The 23,122-nt window shown below is 51.3% G+C and overlaps 2 protein-coding genes and 1 long non-coding RNA gene across 4 annotated transcripts; 2 read left to right on the plus strand and 1 right to left on the minus strand.

Moving 5' to 3' along the window:
- Window positions 1–6,598: 6,598 nt before the first annotated feature.
- Window positions 6,599–8,937, plus strand: CDKN2B (cyclin dependent kinase inhibitor 2B). The gene is made up of 2 exons (XM_075136326.1): window positions 6,599–6,854; window positions 8,365–8,937. The coding sequence occupies exons 1-2, from the start codon at window positions 6,714–6,716 to the stop codon at window positions 8,623–8,625; spliced, it is 402 nt and encodes a 133-aa protein (XP_074992427.1). The 5' UTR covers window positions 6,599–6,713; the 3' UTR covers window positions 8,626–8,937.
- Window positions 7,703–12,441, minus strand: LOC142075239 (uncharacterized). The gene is made up of 6 exons (XR_012670826.1): window positions 12,359–12,441; window positions 11,668–11,798; window positions 11,124–11,230; window positions 9,184–9,274; window positions 8,808–8,867; window positions 7,703–8,308 (listed from the first exon to the last, which is right to left on the minus strand). It is a non-coding gene; the product is annotated as an uncharacterized LOC142075239 (long non-coding RNA).
- Window positions 12,442–12,643: 202 nt separating this feature from the next.
- On the plus strand, window positions 12,644–22,749 carry LOC142075237 (cyclin-dependent kinase 4 inhibitor B-like). 2 transcript variants are annotated; one of them, XM_075136324.1, is made up of 2 exons: window positions 12,644–13,404; window positions 21,244–22,749. In XM_075136324.1, the coding sequence occupies exons 1-2, from the start codon at window positions 13,141–13,143 to the stop codon at window positions 21,550–21,552; spliced, it is 573 nt and encodes a 190-aa protein (XP_074992425.1). In that variant the 5' UTR covers window positions 12,644–13,140; the 3' UTR covers window positions 21,553–22,749. The 2 variants fall into 2 exon arrangements, with proteins under 2 accessions (XP_074992425.1, XP_074992426.1); XM_075136325.1 differs by lacking the exon at window positions 12,644–13,404 and adding an exon at window positions 19,309–19,496.
- The last annotated feature ends 373 nt before the right edge of the window (window positions 22,750–23,122 follow it).

Consider the following 23,122-nt stretch of genomic DNA (forward strand, 5'->3'; position numbering starts at 1 on the left):
GATAATTCACTGCAAGATGAAATTGAACCTACAGATTCTCAGCATGTCTTTATATGTAGCTAAACTGTAGTGAGAAAGTCAGTAAACTCGACCACCGCACTCTTGATCAAAATAGAAAAAACTAGCACAATGTGACTGATTCTCCAATTCAAGCTGATAGATGCATTACAGCTTAAGCAGTTGTCATTAACAATATAAATCTATGTACATACACTTGAGGACTGGATTAAATGTTTAATTAAAGACCTGCTCATTGTAAATTTTATGTAATTCAGTAACATAGTCATTGATCATGGAAGATGCCTGACATCTGCCTGACATGTTAAGCACTGCTTAACTCTCAGACAGCACGTTACCTGACTCACCCCCTTCTTCAGACACTCTGAAGATGACAGTTCCCTGCAAGTGCAGAATCACAAAGCCCAAGAACAGAGTCCACAGTAGCTCTTACCATTTGACTTTATATATTGAAAATGTCTAGCCTATGGAAAACTGACTAGCCTTTCTCCTGCTGTCCCACAGGCTATGAGCACAATCCTTGCATGTGTAAGTGAGCCAAGGAGACAGAGTGATTCGCTCAGCACTGTACAGGTAAGTGATGGGGACATGAGAATTATTACTTAGATTCCAAGTCATTTTGCTATACAGATGCCACAAAAGCAAGCTGGAGCTGTGCTAGACATTGTGAACTGGAGAATGTGTCCTGGATTCTGCATTCAAGTCTTTCTCTGTAGTCAGCTAAACCTTTGGATATGAAGGCGTCTAAAATAAAAATTAAAAAAAAAAATTAAAAATCAAAAACCTAGATCCAGACAGCTCATTTTCTGACACTGTGGTTTATCAGCATTTCCACAGTACAAACCACAGGACCAAACCATTGGGCCATCTATGGATCAGGAAACTCTTTCTGGTAGAACAAAACTAAATCCCAAATAACAAAATCAGGGATAGCTTACAGAGGAGATAGTCCATTAGCATCTGATTGTGTTTTCGTAGCTGACAGCTCTTTGACATAAGAAAGTAATTTTAATAGAGATTTATAAAGGTGCAACCTAACAGAATTCGGTGGCAAGGTTCACTCTATTACTTATTACACGGATGAAACATATAAAGGAATATCATCTAAGGGTTTCTATCTTAGGGACTATATGTGTTTAGCAGCAGTATAGGGTACATTCACAGTTTAGCAACAATTATCAACTAATCATTAACAAACTTTAGTAACACTTAATCATTAACTGATTTAATATTTACAAAATAAGTGTTAGTAGAGTCTACTATAATCACGACTTAATTACAGATTATGCTTACTGTTAGTCCACACATACAGACAGACAGAAGTATGTATATATATACATGTACAGAAGGTATACCTGTTAAAATTTCCCCTCGATTTCAGTGAAGAAATATTCACGTCAATGTCTAGGCATTCCCTCTCAACGGGCAAAGGGTTGAGCTTTGAGGAGTGAAGGGGGTTCAGCCCAGGCCCCGTCATTGGCGATGGTCCTCTGAATATTGCAGACCTGAGAGTTTGCAAGCTCTGAGAGGCATCCCACTCAGAGGGAGATGCTGGGCGCAGCCCACTGCGGTCCAGGAGAGCTCAAAGGGCCTCACTTAGGACCACCGTTTATAGGTTCGCAAGATGGTTGGCTTTAGTCATCCGTAAATTTCCATCCTGGCCACAGTCCCAGGTGGTAACTACTAAAAATTCTCAAGGTTTCAGTGTTGTTTTACTGGACACCTGGGCCAGGCAGCAGGAGTATGTTCCCAGCCTCAGCCATGCAGAGTTTCTGATACGGTCAAGGAGCGCTCAGCCGCCAGGCTCGGCACACCAAGGCCGAGGTTTCATGGAAATTTCTGAGATCAACAAGCGGCCTAGGAGAGGGGCAGAGGAAATGTACCATCACAGTCATTGATTTGTTTTCTAGCTTGAGTGCTTCCTCTGCCACTGATTCAGCTATTCTGGCAGACTATTTTGTCAAAGAGCCCCAAGGAAGCAAATGGCTTATCCAACATGGTAACCAAACATGGAAGCAAGTTTCAAGGTCTCTCTCACTGAATCTGTAAGGCTTGCACCTTCAATAAGAATAACTGCACATAAAGAGCTCATCACAAACACAGCTAGGCAAATAACCATAAAATTGCCAGAAGTGTGTCTATGCAGTGTTTTGTAGTGCTTGTGTCCACATTGTTTGAAAGAACACATAAAGAACAACTGGGTAAAAAAGAGAAAATCCACTTCCAAAACAGTGTCAATACTATTAAAAAGAGACACAACTAAACTTGAGTTAGTGCTTATACTTCCACTTGAAAGAAATCCAAAACCAGCATGGTTTTCTATTCTGATTTATTTGCATATTTATTTTGATCCGGACAAGGAATGTTAAGTCACCAGTGCTGTCTATCTTCCTCCTTCCCAAAAAAGGGACTGAGCTGAGGGAAGAAGAGAACCTCCTACTCCAAACATAACTCCCTAAAGGGTGTTATCTGGAAGAAAACAGCTGTGAAAAGCCTGCCAGTAACTTTTTTTCCTGTCCAGTGATAACTAGCCTAATTTCTTGCCAGACCAAGCAGAAGAAATCAAGGAAGAAACAGACTTTTTCACACAGCCAGATTCTCCCCTGCTAAGGTTAACTCTCCCTAATATAGGTGATTAGTATTTGAAGAGAACACCGACTGGTCACCTTTCGCTTACAGGTAAGCAGACTGCCAGAGCTGGCACATAACTACTGTAAGGTGCAGTCGGTAGGAGAACTGGCCTGTGAACAGCTGACATTTTGGAGACTGAAAGCCCGCTGCTCTTGCAGTCATGTTGTCACCCAGCTTGAGGATTTTAAAACCTTCCTGCCTGTTTTGTTTATTTGTTTTGTTTTCAAATCCTTACTGTTGTATCCCCAAATATTCTTATTGTCCTATGATACTCCATCCTTCTTGGCAGGCATCCCTGGTGATTTCCTACAATTTCAATGATGTCTATTCTCCCCAGTGAAAGCAGTAACATAACTGATGGGGATTTTTACTAACATCTGCACCTACTTTATCAGAACATGCTACAGTAACATTATTCTGCAGAAAAAAAATTATTGACAGGTTTTTCAAAATCCAAAGCTCTTTGGATTTTTGTACTAAATTACATTTAATTGTGTCACCGAGTTGTTTGCTCTAATTGTAAAATAATGTTTTGGAAGAACTTCAATGTCTCTGGAGTCAAATCAGTGCAAACTAAGAAAATCTGCTGTGAGTAACATTTTCCTTTGTGGTAAGCTGCTTTTGAGTAATATTGAGCTGATTACACATTATGCATACTAACAATTATCTTCCTGAACCTCTCGACATTTCTCTTTTTTCCTTTTGACTGTAGAAATTGGTATCATTGCAGTGCTTGTAAGGTCTACCTGCTTGCCAAGTGATTTGTATTTATTTGGCATTTTGTCAAGGTCTAGATGCATATTTAATATGCCTGCAGCACACATTTGTAATACAGTTACGAAAGGCATGATGCTTCCCTAAATGATTGTTTTAAGGTCATGATTGCACAACTTATCCTTGCACAATTAACTTTGAAACCGGAAGAAGTCACTTCCAACTGTGTAACAGCTTCTTTAAAGCTACCATCAACTGGACAGTGAAACTGTCCTTCAGCCAGCAACTGCATATTCAGAGCAAAAGGAAAACACTGTCTGAGATTCCAGCTCCAAAGCAAGCAGTTTCAACTGAAATATCTTATTTTCTTTCATGGGTGGCTTTTCAGTTCTTGGTTGGGAGAATAAGCATTTATGAATTTGCAAAGGCAGCCTTTTTGAGAGAAGCCTTCTTTTCCACAATAGCGCGGTGTGGGTTTTTCTGAACTGCAGGAAAAATCAGGAAGGACTCCTTAATTTTCATTCATTTATGTTTGACAGTGTTAACTCCTGAGGTTTGTAAGAAATGCCAGCCTCTTCTAAAAGCAGTGTGAAGGAATATTTTGGGGTTTGGTTATCTTATTTACCACATAGCCTTGGAGTAACAAGTGAGTTAAACAAATGAGCATAAAGGTTACCTTTCTTTAGACATTATTTTCACGCTTTTTGTTTGTTAAAATAACATGCCCTGCTTAAAACTTTCACACAATTCCAGTAGACATGGACTGTTTTTGTCTACCTTATGGATATATCTTTGACATCAAAGCTGTGTCAGAACCCTTTTTCTATCGCTAATGCATGGCTGTCTGGTAGCTGAGAATCAGGATCAGTATACTATCTCTACTGAACTGATCCTGCAATATTGTTATTTACTCCAGCTGCTGTCAAAATCAGCTTGTAGACTTTTTAAGATTTAAGTATACCTTCCACTAACGGGGTGTTTCTGCTGTACAGTGGTCTACATACCAGGGTATATAGATTTAACTCTTCCTCTTGTTTCCTTTTTTTTAGTATAAATATCTGAAGTATCTTTATTTTCTCATTTTTACGGCATCGAGTGCTTGAATAGCAATTTCATTAGTAAAGAAAGGGAAAAAAAATCCCCAAACCCAAAAAACACATTAGGAAAGCACCAGATTGTGTATAAATGCTCAATTATTTAACCAGAAGCAACTATTTATATCAAGAAGCTCTTTGTCACGAGTGGAACTCCACTCGTTTCTACATATCTGAGCATAGAAATCGTAGCCAGTGTGAGTGAAGACGCACTAGGCTCATTCGATTATAGGAGCACGCCAAGTGTTGCAAATAAAACCACGAACTTAACCTTTACATAGACAGTCTTCATTGGCCACGGCAGTTAGCATTCCTCTAATGGTGGAAATTGCCTCCACCATTTGGTACTCAGAACAGAGAGCTTTCGTGGTAGTATAGCTGTGCCTTTCTAAAGTATTAGGCCAATAAAGTAATTTAATTGTTTTGATAATACGTGCTAATTGTTTCAGATAAAGATGCAGGTAAACAAATGGGCAGCATGATTGTCAAAGGATTAAAAAGCAGAGAATGGCGATACGGAGTGGAATTATGATTGCAAACTTCCCAAGAGAATGAGCTTAGAGATCCATGTGTCTGACGAATATCGTGTCCGTGAGTTAAGGTGAGGAAATAGGTCGTTGTCATGACGCTTCACGGTGAAAGAAGCAAGGGCACTCACAAACCTCAAGAAGCAACACTGTGAAACCTACCTGAATGAAAAAGCGAGGAGCTCTCACTTCCCCTGGGTCTTTGCACAGCACCGTGCGCAGTAAGACCCAAGAGACCCTTAACTCCCTTGGCAACGCGAGCGCTCCATTTACGGGTAGTTCCAGCGAGATTCACAAGGCGGCCCCTGGAATGAGGAGGCAGATCGCCCCCCGCCGCTCTTCGCCGGCGCGCTGATCCGGTGGGTTCAGCCAAGGAGGGTTTTCCTGTCGGCTCCGGGACGTGTGTGTCACCCCCCCCCCAGCGCCGTGGATGACAGGCGGCGGCGCTCAGCACAGGGGCGGCGGGGGGCGGCCCGGCCCTGCCCAGCCCGGCGGGTGGCGCGGCGCGGCCGGGGGGAGCTGTCCGTGGTGCTGCCGCCGCCCCGCGCCCCCCCACCCCACCGCCCCCCGCCGCCCGCCCTGCCCCGCGGTACCCCGCCCCCACCCAGAGCTCACCGGAGCTGGCTCCCCGCGGGCGGCCTGCGCCGAGCCGCGCAAACACCTCGTCCTGCCGAAGGAGAGCTTGCCCGACCTGCGTGGCCTTTGTTTGGAGGAAGGGTTCAAAGTCTCGACCTGTTGCATTCTTTTTATTTAAAAAAAAAAAAAAGAAGACGCAGCCGGTTCAGGCGGAGGGTGGAGACGTCGCAGCCGCGGCTCGTACCTCCGTGCGGGCTCTCTGCGCCGCTGCGCCCGTTGTCTATTACTAGGTGTCTGTGCCGACTAAAAAAGCTCGGAAGAGCTGGCAGCTCACCCTAGGAAAAGGGGGAAGAAGGGCGGCCACCGCCGCCTCCTGCTCTCGGGTGCGGGTGGGTGTCTGGGGAGGGCGGGCAGGCAGCGCCAGGGCGATCCGCCCGCCGGGACAGGAGCGGGGCCCCGGTGACACAGGCCCGCGGTCCCCGGCCCGCTCTCGTCCTTACATCCCGCTCTCGTCAAATAAAGTCTTTTGCTCCCTGTGCTCCTACCCTTCTCCCTGGCCTCTCCTCCTCGCGGGGCGGTCAGGCGCAGATTAAGACTCTGCTGCCCTTAAGAGAGGGCCAGGGAAAAAAAAGAAAAAAAAAAAGAATAAACAAATGGAGAGACCGCCCCGCCGGACGCCCGCCCGGGAGCCCGGCCCTCCCGGCCCTCAGAGGGCAGCGCAGGGCGCTCCGCCCCGTCGGGGCAAGGCCGGGGGCCGGCCGCGGTCGGGGCGCTCCGCCGCGGTGACGGTGACATCGGCGCTCGGGCGAGGCGGGGCCCGCGGGGCTGGGCCGGGGCGGGCCGGGGCGGGGCGGCACCAGCTGTGCCGAGAAAACAAGCGGCGGGAGGCTCCGCCGCGTCCTGGCAGGTGGAGGCGGCCCCGGCGACAGCACCGCGCAGGCACCCCCGGGCCGGGGCCGGGGCCGGGGCCGGGTCGTGCTGCCCGGGCTGCCGGGGGCTGCCGGGGGCGGCGGGGCGGGCGCCCCCATGGGTAGGGCCCCCCCGCGGGCCGGGATCGCCGCCAGCCCCGGGCAGCGCGGGGCAGGGGAGCGGCGGCTGCAGCGCTCCGCGGCGCCCGGCCGCCGGCGAGCGTGAGGCCGGGGCGGGCCGGGGCATGGCGCGGCGGGCGGGCGGTACGGCGGCGGACGAGCTGGCCAACGCCGCCGCCCGCGGCGACCTGCAGCGCCTGAGGGAGCTGCTGGACGGCGCGGCGGACCCCAACGCCGTCAACTCCTACGGCCGGACCCCCATCCAGGTAGGGAGCCCCGGGGGTGTGGGCGGCGGGGCGGGGGCAGCAGCCCCTCCGCGCCCGAGGAGCGGCGGCGGCAGCCCCGGGGCAGCCTCCCGGCGCCGGCCGCCCCCGACGGCTGCGCTCGGCTGCTACCGAAGCGGCGCGGCCATTCCTCTCGCCTTTCTGAAAAGGCTAGTTTGTGACGGCCGCAACAGAGAGGTTTTAGTCTTAGCAACCCTCCACTTTATTTTACCCAACTGAGATGGAATGACTCAAAAGCGAGAACTTTAATGCTCATCTTGCAATAAACGTGCAATAAAAAGTAAGGAGTCACCTTTTCAGAAAGGATTGCCCTTTCGTCATACCTCGTCTTCTGCTTTATACGTCTATTAGCATTTTTCCTCTCCTCTCCCATGAAAAACAGTATATTTACTGATTCTCACGATACATTCACTGACCCTGACGAGCAGAAACATCTGGGTGCGATGGCCTTGCCCCGCAGACCCTGCAGCTACACAGCTAGTAGTCCCTGTGGGACTCAGTCTGCTCATATTTAACAGTCGCGTGAACGTATAGATAGATGTAGTGCCCGGAGGCGTAGTAGATACTAGATTTATAAAGCTGAGTTAATTTCCGAGGTGGTTCTAGCCCGCTGCTTCTTAACTTTTCAAAATAAAACGAAACTGGAAATAATCTGAGAAGATATATTTAAGTTTTACGGCCAGTCCTTGCGAAACTCTCTCCTACAAAATGTCGGTGCAGCATTTCACACGAAACATGTATCTGTTGCCGTCCTCCGACATGTTTTTTTCTGCACCTTTGCGCAGCAGGGATTTAGCCCGTGCGCTGAACGCACTACCGGCTGCGCTGGGGGAAACGCAGCTTAGAAAATGGCGAGCTCGAGGGGGAGGGCTCCCGGGCGTTTTGGCCTGCATTGGGAGGGGGGTCAGGCTAAAAGTGCGTTTTCAATCTCTCCTGAGGGCCAGGGAAGCGCCGGCGCCGCGCTGCAGGGAGGGCAGGTTCCCCGCAGACCCGTGTCCCCTTGCCGAGGACCTCCTGGAAAAGCGTCCCGGGTGGGAGCGAGACGGCGGCAGCCCCCGGGAGCCGCTCCACCGACACGGTTCCGCGGTGGCCGTTGCGAAACGGCTCGGGACCTGCCCTCGGTTTCTGCGGGGGTGCGCCGAGAGAAAGACGAGCCTCTTCCCCCGGTCCTTCGCCTCGCGCCTGCGGCCCCCCTGCCGTTGCGGAGCAGTCCCGGAGCGGGCCCGCACGCCCCGACCCCGACGGGGCTCCTGCGCCGTTCTGCCCCACCTGCCCCGCCGTGTCCCGCGGCGCGGAAAAGGAGGGTTTCCCCCGGCTGCGCAACGCTCCGGCCGGGTCCGTGCTCTCCGCTGTTCGCGGCGCCTCCGGAGCTAACCTCTAGGCCTCCCCCGCGGGTTTTCCGCTCCTTTCCGCGGGCGATCCCCGCTCCTGCGGGGCTGAGCGAGAGAGCCTGAGCGGGGCGGGCGGGCGCTGACGCTGTCTCTCCCCGCAGGTGATGATGCTGGGCAGCCCGCGGGTGGCCGAGCTGCTGCTGCAGCGCGGGGCCGACCCCAACCGCCCCGACCCGCGCACCGGCTGCCTCCCGGCGCACGACGCGGCCCGCGCCGGCTTCCTGGAGACGCTGGCAGCGCTGCACCGCGCCGGGGCGCGCCTCGACCTGCCCGACGGCCGCGGCCGCCTCCCCGTCGACGTGGCGGCGGGGGGCCCGCACGGACCCGTGGGCCGCTACCTGCGCCAGCCGCCCCGCGCTTAGCCTCCCCCTGGGAGACCCCCTCCCCTAATTTATTGCCCGCGCCCGGCTGGGGAGACGCGAAGCCCAGCAGCGCTCACGCGTTGTAAATAAACCCCGGGCCGCGTCTCTCCGCTCGGATGCGGGAGGACCAGGGGGATATGTATTGGTTTGTACGCTATACTTTGCACGTGTCTGTATGTTACCTTGCACTTGAAACCCCACGCCTCTCCACGCCCCCCTTTTTTCGCGCGGCGGTCCGAACACTGTGAAGAGAAACAAATATGAAGGAAAAACCCCGCACAGAGATGGCACAATAAACCCTTCGTGTTTTGACAGGACTGCGTCTGGGCTTTCTGTTTACCCTCCTCCCTGCTCGCACTTCCCAGCCCTCCACCTGAAGGGGACGGGAGGGGCTCCGGGCTCTCCCGGCCCCGAGCCCACTGCTCCCCATTTGGTTTCAGACTCAAGTTAAATCGGAGTCAAGGGGCGCTGAAGCCGATCTCTGCTTCTCCCTAGCAAAACCGACCGGGACAGCGGGGAATTGAGGCTTGCTGGTGCGATTGCGGCTTTGGCAAATACCTTCTTAAAACCATGTAAGGTGCTGTGCATGTCTGTGCATGGGCCCGTGGCGCATCCGTGGCTCTTCTCATGAAGGCTGTAAACATGGGATCTGGAAGGTGAAAACAAAGAGCGATTTGTGTCTCTGCAAGCCCGATACCGCCCTCGTTTGAAGTAATAGCTGTTTTACCAACTTGCAGGTGACCTTCCCTCAGTTACTGTACGTTTAACAGTATTTTGAAGAAATCATGACGGTTGCAAAACGAAGGCGGCGTGGAACTAAAAATTAAAACCCGTACGTCCGAGCTCGGCCCCGGTGTTTCCCAAGCTGCTCGAAGGTGGCACGTTTGGTAAAGAAAGAAACCAGCCGTTGTAAAAGCGAGAGGTTGTAACAGAGCTGAGCTGCTGGAGGAGGAACGCGGGCGGGGGAGGGGGCAGATTAATGACCTGGGAGCTGGTCCGCACTTCACTAGCTGCCCCGGCGCGAGAAGCACTGTGAGCGTCCCTCGGTAAAGCCGCAGCGGCAGCCCAGCCTCACCCACGGGGAAGCGGACAGCCGGGGAGACACGATCCCGCCGCGGCGGGTCCCACACCTCCACGGGTGGGCTGCGGGAAGAGGCCGGGCAGCCGCGGGCAGGACGGTGAGGAGGCGGCGAGGATGGCGCTTCCAGCCCGTGCGGCTGGCGCCGCGCCCGCGGCACGAGTGGGAGACCCTGCCTCCCTCCCCGGACCGCACGCGGGGCTGTGCTCACACATCCCGCGCGTTAGGGACAGAGAAGGGGAAGCAAGGCGGGGCAGCAGGAGAGCTCTGGTCTCCTTCCCCGGCGCAAATCCCGGGCACTTTGCAGAGCTACCAGTGGAGAATGAAAGGGGAAGAAGGTTTCTCTTCGTTTTGCATTCCTACTGAGTGTCCAACCCCGAGATATTTCATACATAAACATTCAAAAGATCTATATTTTTATATAACGTATTGGAATATGTAATTTATTACAACGTAATTTCATACAATGCGTGCTTTGTAATTACTTCGTATAAGCTAGCACACTATAAATATGTAGTTATGCCGTTTACATATGTTTTATGTAGTTATGCCGATTATTACATCTGTGTAATATCTATATAGAAATATACATAATATGCGTATATATAAAAAACATTATGATTATGTAGCAAGCCTACATATTTGCTTATCAATTATTTTTATATGTAATACGCTTATGTTTAATTATAACTAAATTATATGCATATAAAATATGTAAAAAAAATCACATTACATTTAGTCCATATTCATGCTTGTTTAGTATAAGAATGCCTAGAATATATATTTATACATATCTTTAAATAGAAAATATATAAAATTACAATATGTGATGATAACACCTTATGAAATTGTACCGTATTCTGTCTTAGTGCACGGCATAGCCATAAGCAAGCCAAGGATAACACTGGGGACACTGCAGTCAAGTGCCTGCATCCCATACTTGAGGGAACTGAAATGGAGCCTGGACCAGATATGGAGATAGGGCAAAGCTAGAACCTGACCACCCTCCTTACAGAAAAGTAAGGGTCTAATAAACTGCGCTTCCAACCTTAGTTAGACCAGTATTCCTATTTTAAAAGGTCATTTTCTCTAAGAACCAGAATTCGATTTAAAATTTTAAGTATTTCCATTACGGCTTATGAAACAACACCACCACCAACAGCAACAGCAGCAGCAGCAACAACAATAACAACAACAACAACAACAATAATAATAATAACAATAACAGCAATAATAACAGCAACAACGATGATGCATAAAATCGGCAGGGAATTAACAGACTTTCCTATGCTGACCGCACCAAACGAGCAGAATATGCCCTTAAAACGCAGCAGGGCTAAATGCCTAATTGCCATAAATCTGCCTCATGCCACTGGTCCAGAGCCCCTCCCGGATCAGGCCCACAGTGGGGGATACTCACCCTGTGGGAGGATGGGGGTCCCCGACACGATCCCGCGCAGCCGTGGAAGCTTCCACGGGCACCATTTCTTCCGGCAGCAGCATCGGCTCAAGGGCTTGGAGTTCTCCCTGAAAAGAAGAATAGTAATTGTTAACGACAAACAGCAGCAGCAATACACATTTCGAGAAAGCCCTAAAAGCATTACGTTTAACGTGGCGGATAACTCGCACTTTTTATTTTTAATATCGCAGCTGTAATTGAGTACATGCGCACAGGCACATAACCCTCTGCAGCAGGGCTTGCGCCCTTTGCACGGCGAGATGCTCCTCGGGCCCTGCTCGGCCATGCATTCAGCGTTGGTGGGTATTTGGTTTCTATTGCCAAAACTGCCAGCTCATCCTCCCACCGCCGCTCCGGCACCTGCATCATGCACCCAGGCAGCACCCATTTCACTCAATTTTGCCTTGCCTGCCACGGGAGGTGAAAAGAAAAAAGAAGAGGGGGAAAAAAAAAAAAGCATCTCTCGAAAAGCTGCTTTCATTTCGAAATGGCTGTTTTCACTCACCCGTTTCCCAGGCTTGAAATCGGACTCGGTCCAGGAGAAACCACTACAGGCTCTTCTTTATCAGCATTGCTGTTAGGGTTACTCCGTGCTCAGGCAGGAGAAGAAAACTTCTATAGACATCGGTGTTACTGCTATTTGTCCAGCCGAGAGAAGGAGGTGTTTGTCGGGGTGGGGGGGTGTTGCATACGCGTATATTCACCAGCCCTCCCAGGGACTGCCGCGCTGCTTCCCCTCCCCGGAGCCTTTCCCGCCGGCTCCCTGCAGTCCCTGCGCACCCCCGGATCCGCGCCAAGCCGCGTCCCGCCGTGCCCTGCCGTGCGGAGCAGGGCCCCGCCGCCCCCAGGGAGGGCGAAGACATCCGCAGGACAGACATCCTCCCTGCCCATCGCCCTTCCCCGCGCCCCGCACGGAGGTACCCCGCAGCCCGGGAGGGGAGATGTGCAGGCAGAGGGGCTCCCGGGGAGGGGGGCGGGACGGGAGATAGGGGGACACCCCCCCCGCCGCCCAGAGATCCTCTGCCGGGCAGCAGGCCTCGCTCAGCACCGGCTGTCGGGGGGATCAGCACCCCTCCGGCAGTCCCCGCGGCAGCGCCTGGAGCCGGCCCGGGAGGGGAGAGCCGGCAGGTTGCGCCGGGCTTTTCAGCGCTCCTCCGCTGCTTCCCCCCCTCCAGCGCCCCGCTCCGAAATCTCACCCTTCAAATCGAAAACAAAGCGGTCCGGCACCGCGGAGCACGGCCGGGGAGAAGGTCGGGGGAGAGGAAACGGTTAATTACCCGTTTCGGTTACCGGCGGGGGGAGACGAGATCCGCTTTTTTTTTTTTTTTTTCGCTCCGCTACGCAACGGCCCCGCGTCGCGTTCAAATGACCATGTGACAAGGAAATAGCTGCTCGCCCGGGCCAATACTGGCCTGCGCTTTTAAAGCGGCAGGGATCCGCTAGCTGCCCCCCCGGGGCGCCAACGCGGCCCCCGGGGGGACGGGCGGGGGTCGCGGTGCGCCGGGCCGCCGCAGCCCCCTCCCCGCCGAGCTCTTCCGAGGAGAGCGGGATCGAAAACCAACCAACCGACAAGAAAAAAAAACAAAATAACACACACACCCCCAACCGGAGCGGGAGGCGGCGTGTTTGGAGGGGACAGACGGGGGGGGAGGGCAAGGACATGTCGTCAAGGCTTTATTTGAAAGCCGGGGAGCGCCCTGCGATTGGCCGGCCTCCACGCCCGTTCGGTGGTGGTGCTGCTCGGGGCGAGTCGGTAGGAGGGGAGAGGAGCCGGCGGCCTCCCCCGCCGCCATCCCCCGCCGCCGGTCCTCCTTCGCCCGCTTTCGAGGCGGGAGCCATCATCATGGGAGGCGTTTAAGGGCAGAGGGGCGGGCGGGAGGGAGGGAGGTAAGGCGAAATGGGGAGTCGGAATCAGTCAAACGGAAAAGAAAAAAAAAAAAGAAGAAAAAAAAAAAAGAAAGAAAATCCTCTCCAATGAATGGAGGGAGAGAGGGCCGATTCACCGGTGGGGCCCCGCCGGGGAGGTATTTCTAGCGCGGCACGCCGGGGGCTGCCCCGCACCCATGACCCCCCGGATAAGGTGCACCGTTCGCTTTCGGCGCGCCCGCAGCCTGCGCCGGGCCCGGGCGCTGGGCTGGCGCATCCTCCGCGGCGTCGTCGGGGCGCTGGGGCGGCGCCTGCCGCCGCGCCTCGCTCTGCTGCTGGTCCTGCGGAGGCGGCACCGCGGGAGCCCCCGGCCCAGGTAGGGCCCCCGGGAGGGAGGCTGCTGGGGGGCGGGGGGAGGCGGCCCCGGTGGCGGCGGACGGCCCGACGTGAGCGGGAGCGGGGGCGGTGGCGGCCGCCCCGGGGCCAGCGGGATGCCCGTTCCCCGCGGCAGCCCGGCCCCGGTCGCGCAGCGCCGCGGAGCCCTCTCCCCGCCGCATGCTCCGATTGCACCGGGAACACGTGAGGTTTGCACAGGCGTGGGGGTTATTCTTTTTTTTTTTTTTTTAAACGCAGTAGAAAACGACAGGTTCTTGAAAAGTTACTGTAATTTATTTCAGCCTTTCCTCTCCCCCCTTTCCCCCCCGAGAAGTTTCTCTTTTCGTTTTCTCTATGGCTAAATTAGAAAAAATAACTCCTTACCAACATTTGCAGACGGTTCCTTGCGAACAAGGAACATAGCTATTGCTCTGAGGAGAGAAAATGGCCACTGTTTTCCTGGCGTGTATTACTTTCCACTGTTGTAAATGACAGTGAAATACAGTGGCCTGCTTTGCCTTCCCCTGCTGTTATATAAATATGCGCAATGAGGGTTAGAGCGGCCGAGCAGCGTCAGAAAGAGTGATTAAAACACACACGTATAGAGGACCTTGAGAGACACCCGAGGTTCCAGCGCTTTTAGAGACTTTTTCCTGATTGTAGAATGCAAAACCGGATTGTTGTGGATCTGCACGGCGCAGCTTAGGCCTCGATCATTACACATAATTAGACACATAATGAAAAATAAAGCGAATATTAATTTTGATAAGTATTTGAGGATTGTTCTGCAAAATCCTCGTAGGGGGTCATTACAGCACTCCACAACCTCCTCTAATCCAGAGCACAGACTGGAGAAGAACAGAGGTGGAAGAGAAGGAAAGTAAAAATATTTGCCTGAAAATATCTACAAAAACAGAGATTTTTTTTTTATATATATATATATATATAAAAATATATACAAAAAAATTTAACTCCTTCAAGCTCTGGGAATCGAGGTGTGGACATAAAGCAATTCACAGTCTGTCTGCTCCAAGTCTCTGGTTAGATCACTTTCAGCGCTTTTTGAATATCAAGTGTGGGGAGACACACACACACACACGCATGTGTGTGTATATACATGTATATATGTATAAAAAATATAAAAATAAACCAGAAACAATATCCAGTTTTCCTTGTTACCTTCAAAACTCTCGTTTCTTGCATTTGTAGTAGGCCTAATTTCTTCATCTTACACTAAACGGGGGAAAAAGAAACTACAAACTCTGGCTGGCCTGAAATGCACGAATCTCGAATATCAAACATAAATATGAAGGTGCTGATTATCTCGAAGTGAATTCGCTGTAGCAGGGACAAAACCCTCTCATGGATTAGGCAGTTTGGCAATTTTTTTTCTCTCTATTTTCACACTTGGTGTAAATACTGCTGCTTCCCACCCCCCTACCCCCCGAGCTTTTCATCGGGTAGATTGAGTTCTGCTAAAATGCCAGTTAGGTCTAAAATAGTCACTGAAATGTGCTGAAAATCTGATTCTGAAGGGGCTGGGAAGGTGTACGACAAGGGAGTGTGTTTAATCTAAAAAAAGATGAGATTTTCCCTTTTGTCTAACCGTACTCCTTTCATAATAGGAGGTAACAACAGTCACAAAAGTAACGCATAAACATTTTGGCAGCTCGGAGACAGCGAACCCCTAACCCCTAGTATTTCAGGCCACAGTTTACAGGAAGAGAGTGGCTTCATATTCGGATTAGATGGAAATCTATTTCGGGGAAAAAAAAAAGTTTGGAAATAAAGAGAAAACAGCTATTTTTGCCCTTATTTCCTATTTAGAGAGACGAGTCCTATTCTCAAGCTTTGTTCAAAATTAAATTGCTTGATTAAATAGATGAAACAAAGAAAATCTTAACACTCTTCGAGCAGTGTTAGAGAGAGAGTCCTTCACGTCCACGAAGATGCTTCTGAACCCCGAGTGGGTCCGAGGCGGGGACCGACACTCAAAAACCGGCTGATAGAGGCAATCCGACTGCTACCCACCCGGGCAGAAAATCGGCCGCGCCGTGACGTACTTTTCTTGCAACATCTAAACCTACTTATTTCTTAGGACGATGGGAGATATTTTATTTGGTTTGCTTTTCGTGTGAGTGTGTGTTTATTTGTTATTTGTCTGTGCTTTGCTATTTGTTTTTTTAAGGAAGGGAATATGTTGCCTGGCGAATGCTTAATTACTTTTTGTAAACTCTTAGGTGATAATCCAGAGCCATGAGGTCGTTTTACGTTCCGATTACTCCATAGCCCAAAATGAGGGACCAAAATAACATGCACGTAGAATTTTCTGGGGGGTTTCTAAGAAAAATGTGAAAATACCTTGCGATATTTTCACAGCTATTTAGGGCAGCATATTACATTCAGAAATGCGCTCTGCGCAAGTTTAGGACTCAGAAAACAGAAACCGAAGTATTTATTCTTTATTATTGCAGGTTGTTAGGTGGCTTTGGGTTTGGGGTTTTTTGGGGTTTGGTTTGGTGGGTTGGCTTTTTTTGGTCATTTTTATGTTCAAAAGAAATCTCTATGGCACAACTTTTAAAGGTCTAAAATGAAGGTGCTAAATTTTCCTTACCCACTATGTGTAATAAGGATAATTAATTTGCAAATTTACCGACATTTTAAGCTGAAGAGTAGAAGAATACTGTTCAACTATTTCTATTCATCGGTTTTGCTTCATTTTTAACGTAATTCCAGACAACTTCCCCAGCCCCTTAACTATAAAGCAGGTTACTTCCAGGCAACCTCCCCATTGCACCCCCACCCCTGCCTCTCCTGCACCTTTTTTGCCTATTTACAGGCGAGGAAATCCCAATATTATACTCTCTATAGTTTGTCTCCTTGTAGTATTTAATTAACCCCTAAACTTGCTACCGAAATATTCGTTAGATGATAAAATGACTCACGTAAATATTTTGAAATACTTTTTAAAAAAATTTAAAAAATATTTTTATTAAAAGGGTAGTACTTGCTAAGCCTTAAACAGGGCGTAAGGTGGCTGCTTTTGGTAACTGAAAATTAGCTTTTCCGTCCTGTATGCCATTATCAAAACATTTCAGAACAATTTGCAGGATTGCTGTACTGTAGTATTAAAATGGATCTGTTTTCAGTGTCAAAGATCTGTATTGTTAAAGAGTGACTTTAAAAAGACATAACAGAAGTGTAAGATAGGGAGACTGCTTAATGTGGATTGATTTTTTTTTCTTTCGGAAAATATCTTTGCTGTAAGGTTTGTTGGGGAGAGAAGGTGGTTTCTCCTCCCTTCCCCCAAGATACAAGTGTAATACAAGGGTCGTTTTCAAAACACATTAGCACAGGCTCGACTATTATTTCCGTAACTTCAGATATGACCGTGTGTTGTTATGTTTCGATTAATTGCAGGTCGTTTGTTGGTACCAGAATTGTGCAAAATAGGATTTGCATTTGTGGGGGGGAAATTTGTATGACTTCAATAATGTAACTTAAAATTTTGTCGTTTTAATGGTCCAGCAGCTTGATAAGTGATTTTGAGATTCAGTAATCATTAGCATGGGACCGTATTTTTTGTTTCACGCCATTATGCGATTTCGTAGCTTTTAACAGGTTTTAGCAGGGATGGAGATGCAGACAGGCCCTCTGACTCCTCTAGTAACGTCTTCACTTACAAATATATTGACGTGTGAGTGTATTTTTTTTATGCTTATATATTCACAAAAAGACACGTATGCATATATTTATAGACACACATACAGATGCATAAAATCCACTACCAATACTATTTCGCAGAAAGCAAGATTAGCCAGCGATAATATGCAACCCTGCCGCGCCTCAGTATTGATTTGAAATTTTAAGAGACCTGACACACGTAACCAAGGAGGTTTTCTCCTTGAATTTATTTCTACGTGGCTGTCATTAATGGCAGAGAGCGCACGAAGGACTGGAGGGCACTTTGCCTGTTGGGTGGGGGATCCTTTCATCTTAATTTCTCAGACTTTACGGACTTTTAAAAAAATCCACTTTTAACCTTAATTTGTTGGGTTTTTTTTTTTTTTTTTTTTTAATCGCCCGCCAGCCCTGGGTTCCGCTCTGCACCATGCGCTGCAGCAAAACCACGGTGCGGGGGAGCCGGCCGCAGGTCCCTGCCGAGCGGGCGTCACACCCCACCAAAGGCACCTTCAGATGTCGCACCCAGCTCTTGTAACACCACATTCCCCAGAAAGGGGAGGCTCAGAAAGCTCCCAAATGAGGAAATTTCAGTGAACCTCTGATTTGTCTATGCAGGGATAAATTTGTGTTTATTTCTCCTCATCCAAGGATGCCTCCGCCTTTCGGCCGTCGGTACATATAGACATAAAATCGCCGGTTTTCCCCTTTGGCCACGCAGGGCTGTTGGTGTGCCCGAGCGGCGGGGGGGAGGTTAACGCCGAAGGGAACAAAAGTGCATCTGCACGGCAGATACTGCTTCTGGGGCAATCGCACCGGTTTTCTGCAATTAAAAAGAGGAGATTAGGGAGCTAACATTGCGGGGGAAAAAAAAAAAAAAAAAAAAAGGAGAAAGGAAAAAGAAAAAGAGAAAACCAAAACACAACAAACCTGAAAAACTTCCTTAATCTGTATTTGCTCACTTCACTGTCCGACCTCGGCGGTGGTTCCGAAACGCCCCCCTCTCCGCATCGCCCTGCGGGAATGCAGGAGCCTCGATACCCCCTTCGCCTTGCCTCTTACCCAGGTCTGCCCGTGGCTTCGAGGTGGCGGACTAAAACCTTCAAGCCGCCGGTCGTGGGTGCTGCGCGGAGCCGCGGGCGCTGGGGCCGATCCCCCGCTCCCCTTGACCGGGGGGGTCGCTTTTGGAGGGGGTGTGTCACGGGTCCCGCAGCTGGGAGCCGCTTTGTCCAGGAGGGATGAGTGGGAGGGCGGAAAGCAGGGGGAGTCGTCAGGTGCTTGTTTTCTGGGGACCTTCACAGCGGCAAGACGAGGCCCTGCCCAGGCTCTGGCTGCCGGGCTGGAGCCGTACCTTACCCCAGCTGGGTCTCGCCGCGGTTTTCCTGCCCGCGAGAGGCTCCCGCAGGGCCGGGTCTCTTCTGCCGGGTGCCATTAGGTGGATCGCAGACTTCCTGCGGGCACGGCTCTCTTCCTCATCCGGGCCGCCCGCTCCTGGCCGGCGGCAGGGCGGAGGGACGGACCCCAGACCCACCGCTCGGAGGGGCCCGGGGCCGGGCGGGGCAGGGCCCCCCTCCGGAGGCAGAAGCCAAATCCATCCCTGGCACAACCTTCTCTGCCCCGGGAAGGCTCTGGTCCCCACCCCCGCCGCCCGCCCCACGCAAGATGACCGCGGGGCGCGTCCCACCTGCCCGGGCCAGGGCAGCTGCGGGCAGCCCGGAGAAGCCGTTGCCGGTGGGGCTGCGCCCCCCTCCCCTGCCTTCACACCCCCCCCCAATGTGGGGCGGGGCGGGGGGCGCAGGGCCGCAGTCCCCGTGCCCTTCCTTCTTCCGCACCGACGGCGTCCCCGGAGGGAGGCAGCCCCCGCGGCAGTTGCCCCGCGCTCTCGGGGGGGTGGGAAATCGCGCTCCCCTGCTGTCCCCGTCTCTCAGCTTGCGGAGCGGTCTGCCGGCACCCCACGGTGCTCCGCCGCCCCTCCGAGCCTCCCAGGGAGGGTGCGCGGACTTCACCGCGGCCGCCAGCACCGCGCTCCCCTCCCCGCTTGGAACCGGGGGCGGGGCGATGCTGCAGCGCCCTGACCTGCCCGGGGTGTTCGGGGGGGTGGGGGGATACGTAGGGCCGCGCCCGGGGCCGGGGGCCGCCTGCCCGGGGGGGTCGGGGGCCGGCCGCAGCCCTCGGGGAGGAGGAGCTGCGGCGCAGCGGCGGGTGAGGTCCCGGCCAGGGTAGACGGAAAGCCGGGGGCGGCCGTGCGAGTCGGACCGGCGGGGGGAGATGCAGGGGTCCCCTCGGGGCGACGGCTCCGGCGACCGGCTGTGCACCGCCGCCGCCCGCGGGGACAGCGAGGAGGTGTGGAGGCTCCTGGACGCGGGCGCGGATCCCAACGGGACCAACTCCTTCGGGAGGACCCCGCTCCAGGTAGGGAGCACCGGGGGGTGGCGGTGACACGGGTGGGGAGAGCTGTCCTCTGCCACGCTGGCGGGGGAGGGGGGAAGGATTTCGGGGTTTGAATGAATTTTTATTGTTATTATGAGAACCGGACTCCAGCCGCAGCTGCCTGAGTACAAGAGGGCGCTTCTCTGAACCCTCGCCCTCCTGCAAATACTAGATGGAGTTTAGAGGCCAGCAAACGAATTACGCTGGAGGGTATTTAAAAGGAGAAGTGGGACTGCAAAATCCGCTTCCAGATAGGTTCAGGAAGTTGACTGCGCTTCGATCAACTTTTTTTGATTGTTTGTTTGTTTTAAATATAGCCTTAATGGGTCTTTTTCCCTAAGAAAATCGAGGTGGTGTGCCTTACTAGTATTTTCATGTAAAAGAACGGCACAGAAGACGGTGTAGAAATTGTCACTCAGTAGAAGTTGTAACTTGAAACTAGGTATTTACTAGTAGTCGTCACTATTGTTAGTAGTATTTTTAATATTCATTATTCATCAATAGTGGTAGTGTTCATTGATAGACATTATAAGTACCAGTGTGTAGGGGAGTTGCTTTCCAGGCATTTTGAGAGGTAGAATTGTGTTATTTTAATCGACATATTTAAGCTGAAGTTTTTTAAATGCTCATTGAACAATTAATATACTGTGATTTAAACTGGAGTTGTGTACGTCATGAAAAGGTTTTCTCGATTTGTCACTTGAAGCGATATATTTAATGATTCACCAGCTAAGCTGAACAGCCATTTTGGTCCTTGCATTTTATATGGAAAAGGAAATATTTTTCTTAAGTGAGTTACTGAGAAAGGCACTGAGAAAGTTATTCGTTTTGTTTGTGTTGTAGGTTCAAATTCCAGATGAAAAGGGTCTCCAAATTGTTGTAATTTTTCTTTCCTCCCCTCATTTCAGAGTGAGACTAAGTCTGTTTCCCTAACCAGCACTTTGCAAAATGGCTGCCACTGTGACATGTGGACTTTCTTTATCTTTCTGAAAAAATTAAGGTCTACAGGAATTTATAAATGATGAAATCTATAAGCATTTTCGCACTTATATTATAAATAAAACCAAATTTTTGTAACCCATAACCAAATTCTCTCGAGAAAAAAAATAATGAGAAAACCTATTGTCTCAAGGTATTTTCTCCACTGTTAAGATTCAATTTATGGAGGTTTAAATTCCGTTGAAAATGACCAGGGGAATGCGGGAAGTAAACCCCCAAGTGTCATTTTCTTTTGTTTCTTTTTTTCTTGTTTTTTTTTTCTTTTTGTTTAGGTTTTTTTGTTTTTGTTTTTGTTGCATCGTGCATGATCAGACCTTGCCAGAAGTTTCTGCTCTTGGTTCAGCTCTGTGTGTGTGTGTGTATGTGTATACACACACCACAAGTACCATATATACCATGGTATATATGAATAGTATAAAACGTGGAACAGAACATACACATATGTGGCACCCAGTCTGGAAATCACACGCATCGTAGCTAATATTTTAATTTACCGTAGAATCATAGAATACCCCAGGTTGGAACGGATCCGTAAGGATCACCGAGTACAGCCGTGTGCATTCATGCAGGTGGCATAATACAAATAGCTGACATAGGAAAATGACGCCCAAAAGACACCCAGCCCCGCAGCCTCCCAGCCCCCGGCCGCCGCCCCCCGAAGCTCCGCAGCCGCGGTGCTCCGCAGCCGCGGTACTCCGCGGGCGGGCGCTGACGCTGTCTCTCCCCGCAGGTGATGATGCTGGGCAGCCCGCGGGTGGCCGAGCTGCTGCTGCAGCGCGGGGCTGACCCCAACCGCCCCGACCCGCGCACCGGCTGCCTCCCGGCGCACGACGCGGCCCGCGCCGGCTTCCTGGAGACGCTGGCAGCGCTGCACCGCGCCGGGGCGCGCCTCGACCTGCCCGACGGCCGCGGCCGCCTCCCCGTCGACGTGGCGGCGGGGGGCCCGCACGGACCCGTGGGCCGCTACCTGCGCCAGCTGCCGCCCCTCCCCGCCGCCGCCCCGGGAGCCGGGCCGGCCGCCGAGGGGGCTGCGCCCTGACCCACCCCGCCGCGCCCCCTCGCCGCAGCGCCCGCAGCCCCGGCAGCAGCCGACCCCCGCCGAGACCCGCTCCCCTTGTCCCCTCCACGCATCTCCGCCGCAGGTCCCGCCACCGTCGAGGCAGCCAACGAGCGGTCACGGATAGCGTGCTCCCGGGAGCCCGGCTGCTGGGAAGGGTCTTCCTCTATCCCTCTGCCCCAGAGCTCCTCCCGCACACCCCGGGCACTCCGCGTCCTGCTTCTGCGAGGCGACGCATGCTGCTGAACTTTCTAAGAAAAAGCGCGAAGAACCAAAACGCGGTGGCGGGGAGCGCTCTCTGTCCTCCCCCCGGCAGGCTCCCCAGCGGGCGGAGGACAAGCAGCGAACGGTTCTCCGGTGCTCCAGGGGAAAAAAAAAAATCTGGTCGCTTCCCCCCTCCATTTATTGTTAAATTGATGCTTGAGATGCGTGAAAACGCTCCCTTTGCCTTAGCGGCTTGCTCACTGCCTTGATACAGCGCTTCGCAATAGTGAACACCGTAGCCATCCCGTTGACAAATTTAATTCATCTTCAAATCTTCTCCCCTCATCACCCCGCTCAACTTAGACAGCCTTAAAATATTTAACACTGATCGAGATTACAATGTGGGAACCACTACATGTATAGATGTATGCAGAGAAGGCTATGCATGTGAGAAACCAATCGGTAATCGTTTAGCTACTGCGTAGTTTTAACATTTGGAGATACCCCGTTCATTCAGAAGACCTGGGCAAGGAAGTCGGTATTTTTACGACAGCTTTCCGGGTCTCTAAACCAGATATTTGGAAAAAAAAAAAAAAAAAATGACCGAGCTTGGTTATAAAACTGAATCTCTTCACACGCATTGCCTCTGTTTTTCCTACACGATTTCCATTGTCTACGCAATGGTCGTACTACTTATGCGTGATGAAATACCTGTTATTATTCAACAGCAAAATATCAAAGAGGTTGGCTTAAAAAAAAAAATCCTTGTGTTCAACTATTAAACAGTTCTGTAGCAGCACTACTCAGTGTTAAGCGGTGTTATTTATTTCGACTTTGTTCGTCGCTTACATTTTTTGTGTCTGTACATAAATACGTGTACAAACACACAATACATTCACGCGAATACACAGGGCTTATACGCAAATGTGTATTATTCACGCACATACATACTCGAATTAAAAACATCCCTGAAACTCGCTGATTCCGGTATTTAAAACAACGCTTACAGAGCAACAGGAAAGTTCAGCTGCACTTCGTACCTTTGCATGACTTTACGATCTTTTCAAAAGCGGAAAATTTTTGTTTCTTTTCCTGCTAAAAACCCGATGGCAAGCGCACGCTGCAGAGTAAGGCACCACGGGCGCATACTATGCCTGAAGGCTACTTTTTTCCGAGTCCCGCAGACACGTTGGTGTTCTCGTCGCTCGTGCCTGGGAGCCTGCACTTTGCTCAGACCACGAGGCCAGGCGCAGCGCTGCGATGCCCCGTTCTTTCGCCTCTAGTTTACCAAAGAACGGCTTTCTGCCGCTAGTTTCTCTAAAATAGAAGGGGGACGGGGAAAAAAACA

Source organism: Calonectris borealis, chromosome Z, assembly GCF_964195595.1.
Source record: "Calonectris borealis chromosome Z, bCalBor7.hap1.2, whole genome shotgun sequence".
Taxonomy (NCBI): domain Eukaryota; kingdom Metazoa; phylum Chordata; class Aves; order Procellariiformes; family Procellariidae; genus Calonectris; species Calonectris borealis.

Bases quoted from the DNA above. Each gene is read 5' to 3' on its own strand.
- CDKN2B (XM_075136326.1), top strand. From the start codon at position 6,714: ATGGCGCGGCGGGCGGGCGGTACGGCGGCGGACGAGCTGGCCAACGCC. The intron at 6,855-8,364 runs GTAGGGAGCCCC...CTCTCCCCGCAG, and splicing joins ACGGCCGGACCCCCATCCAG to GTGATGATGCTGGGCAGCCC.
- LOC142075237 (XM_075136324.1), top strand. From the start codon at position 13,141: ATGGAGGGAGAGAGGGCCGATTCACCGGTGGGGCCCCGCCGGGGAGGT. The intron at 13,405-21,243 runs GTAGGGCCCCCG...CTCTCCCCGCAG, and splicing joins CGCGGGAGCCCCCGGCCCAG to GTGATGATGCTGGGCAGCCC.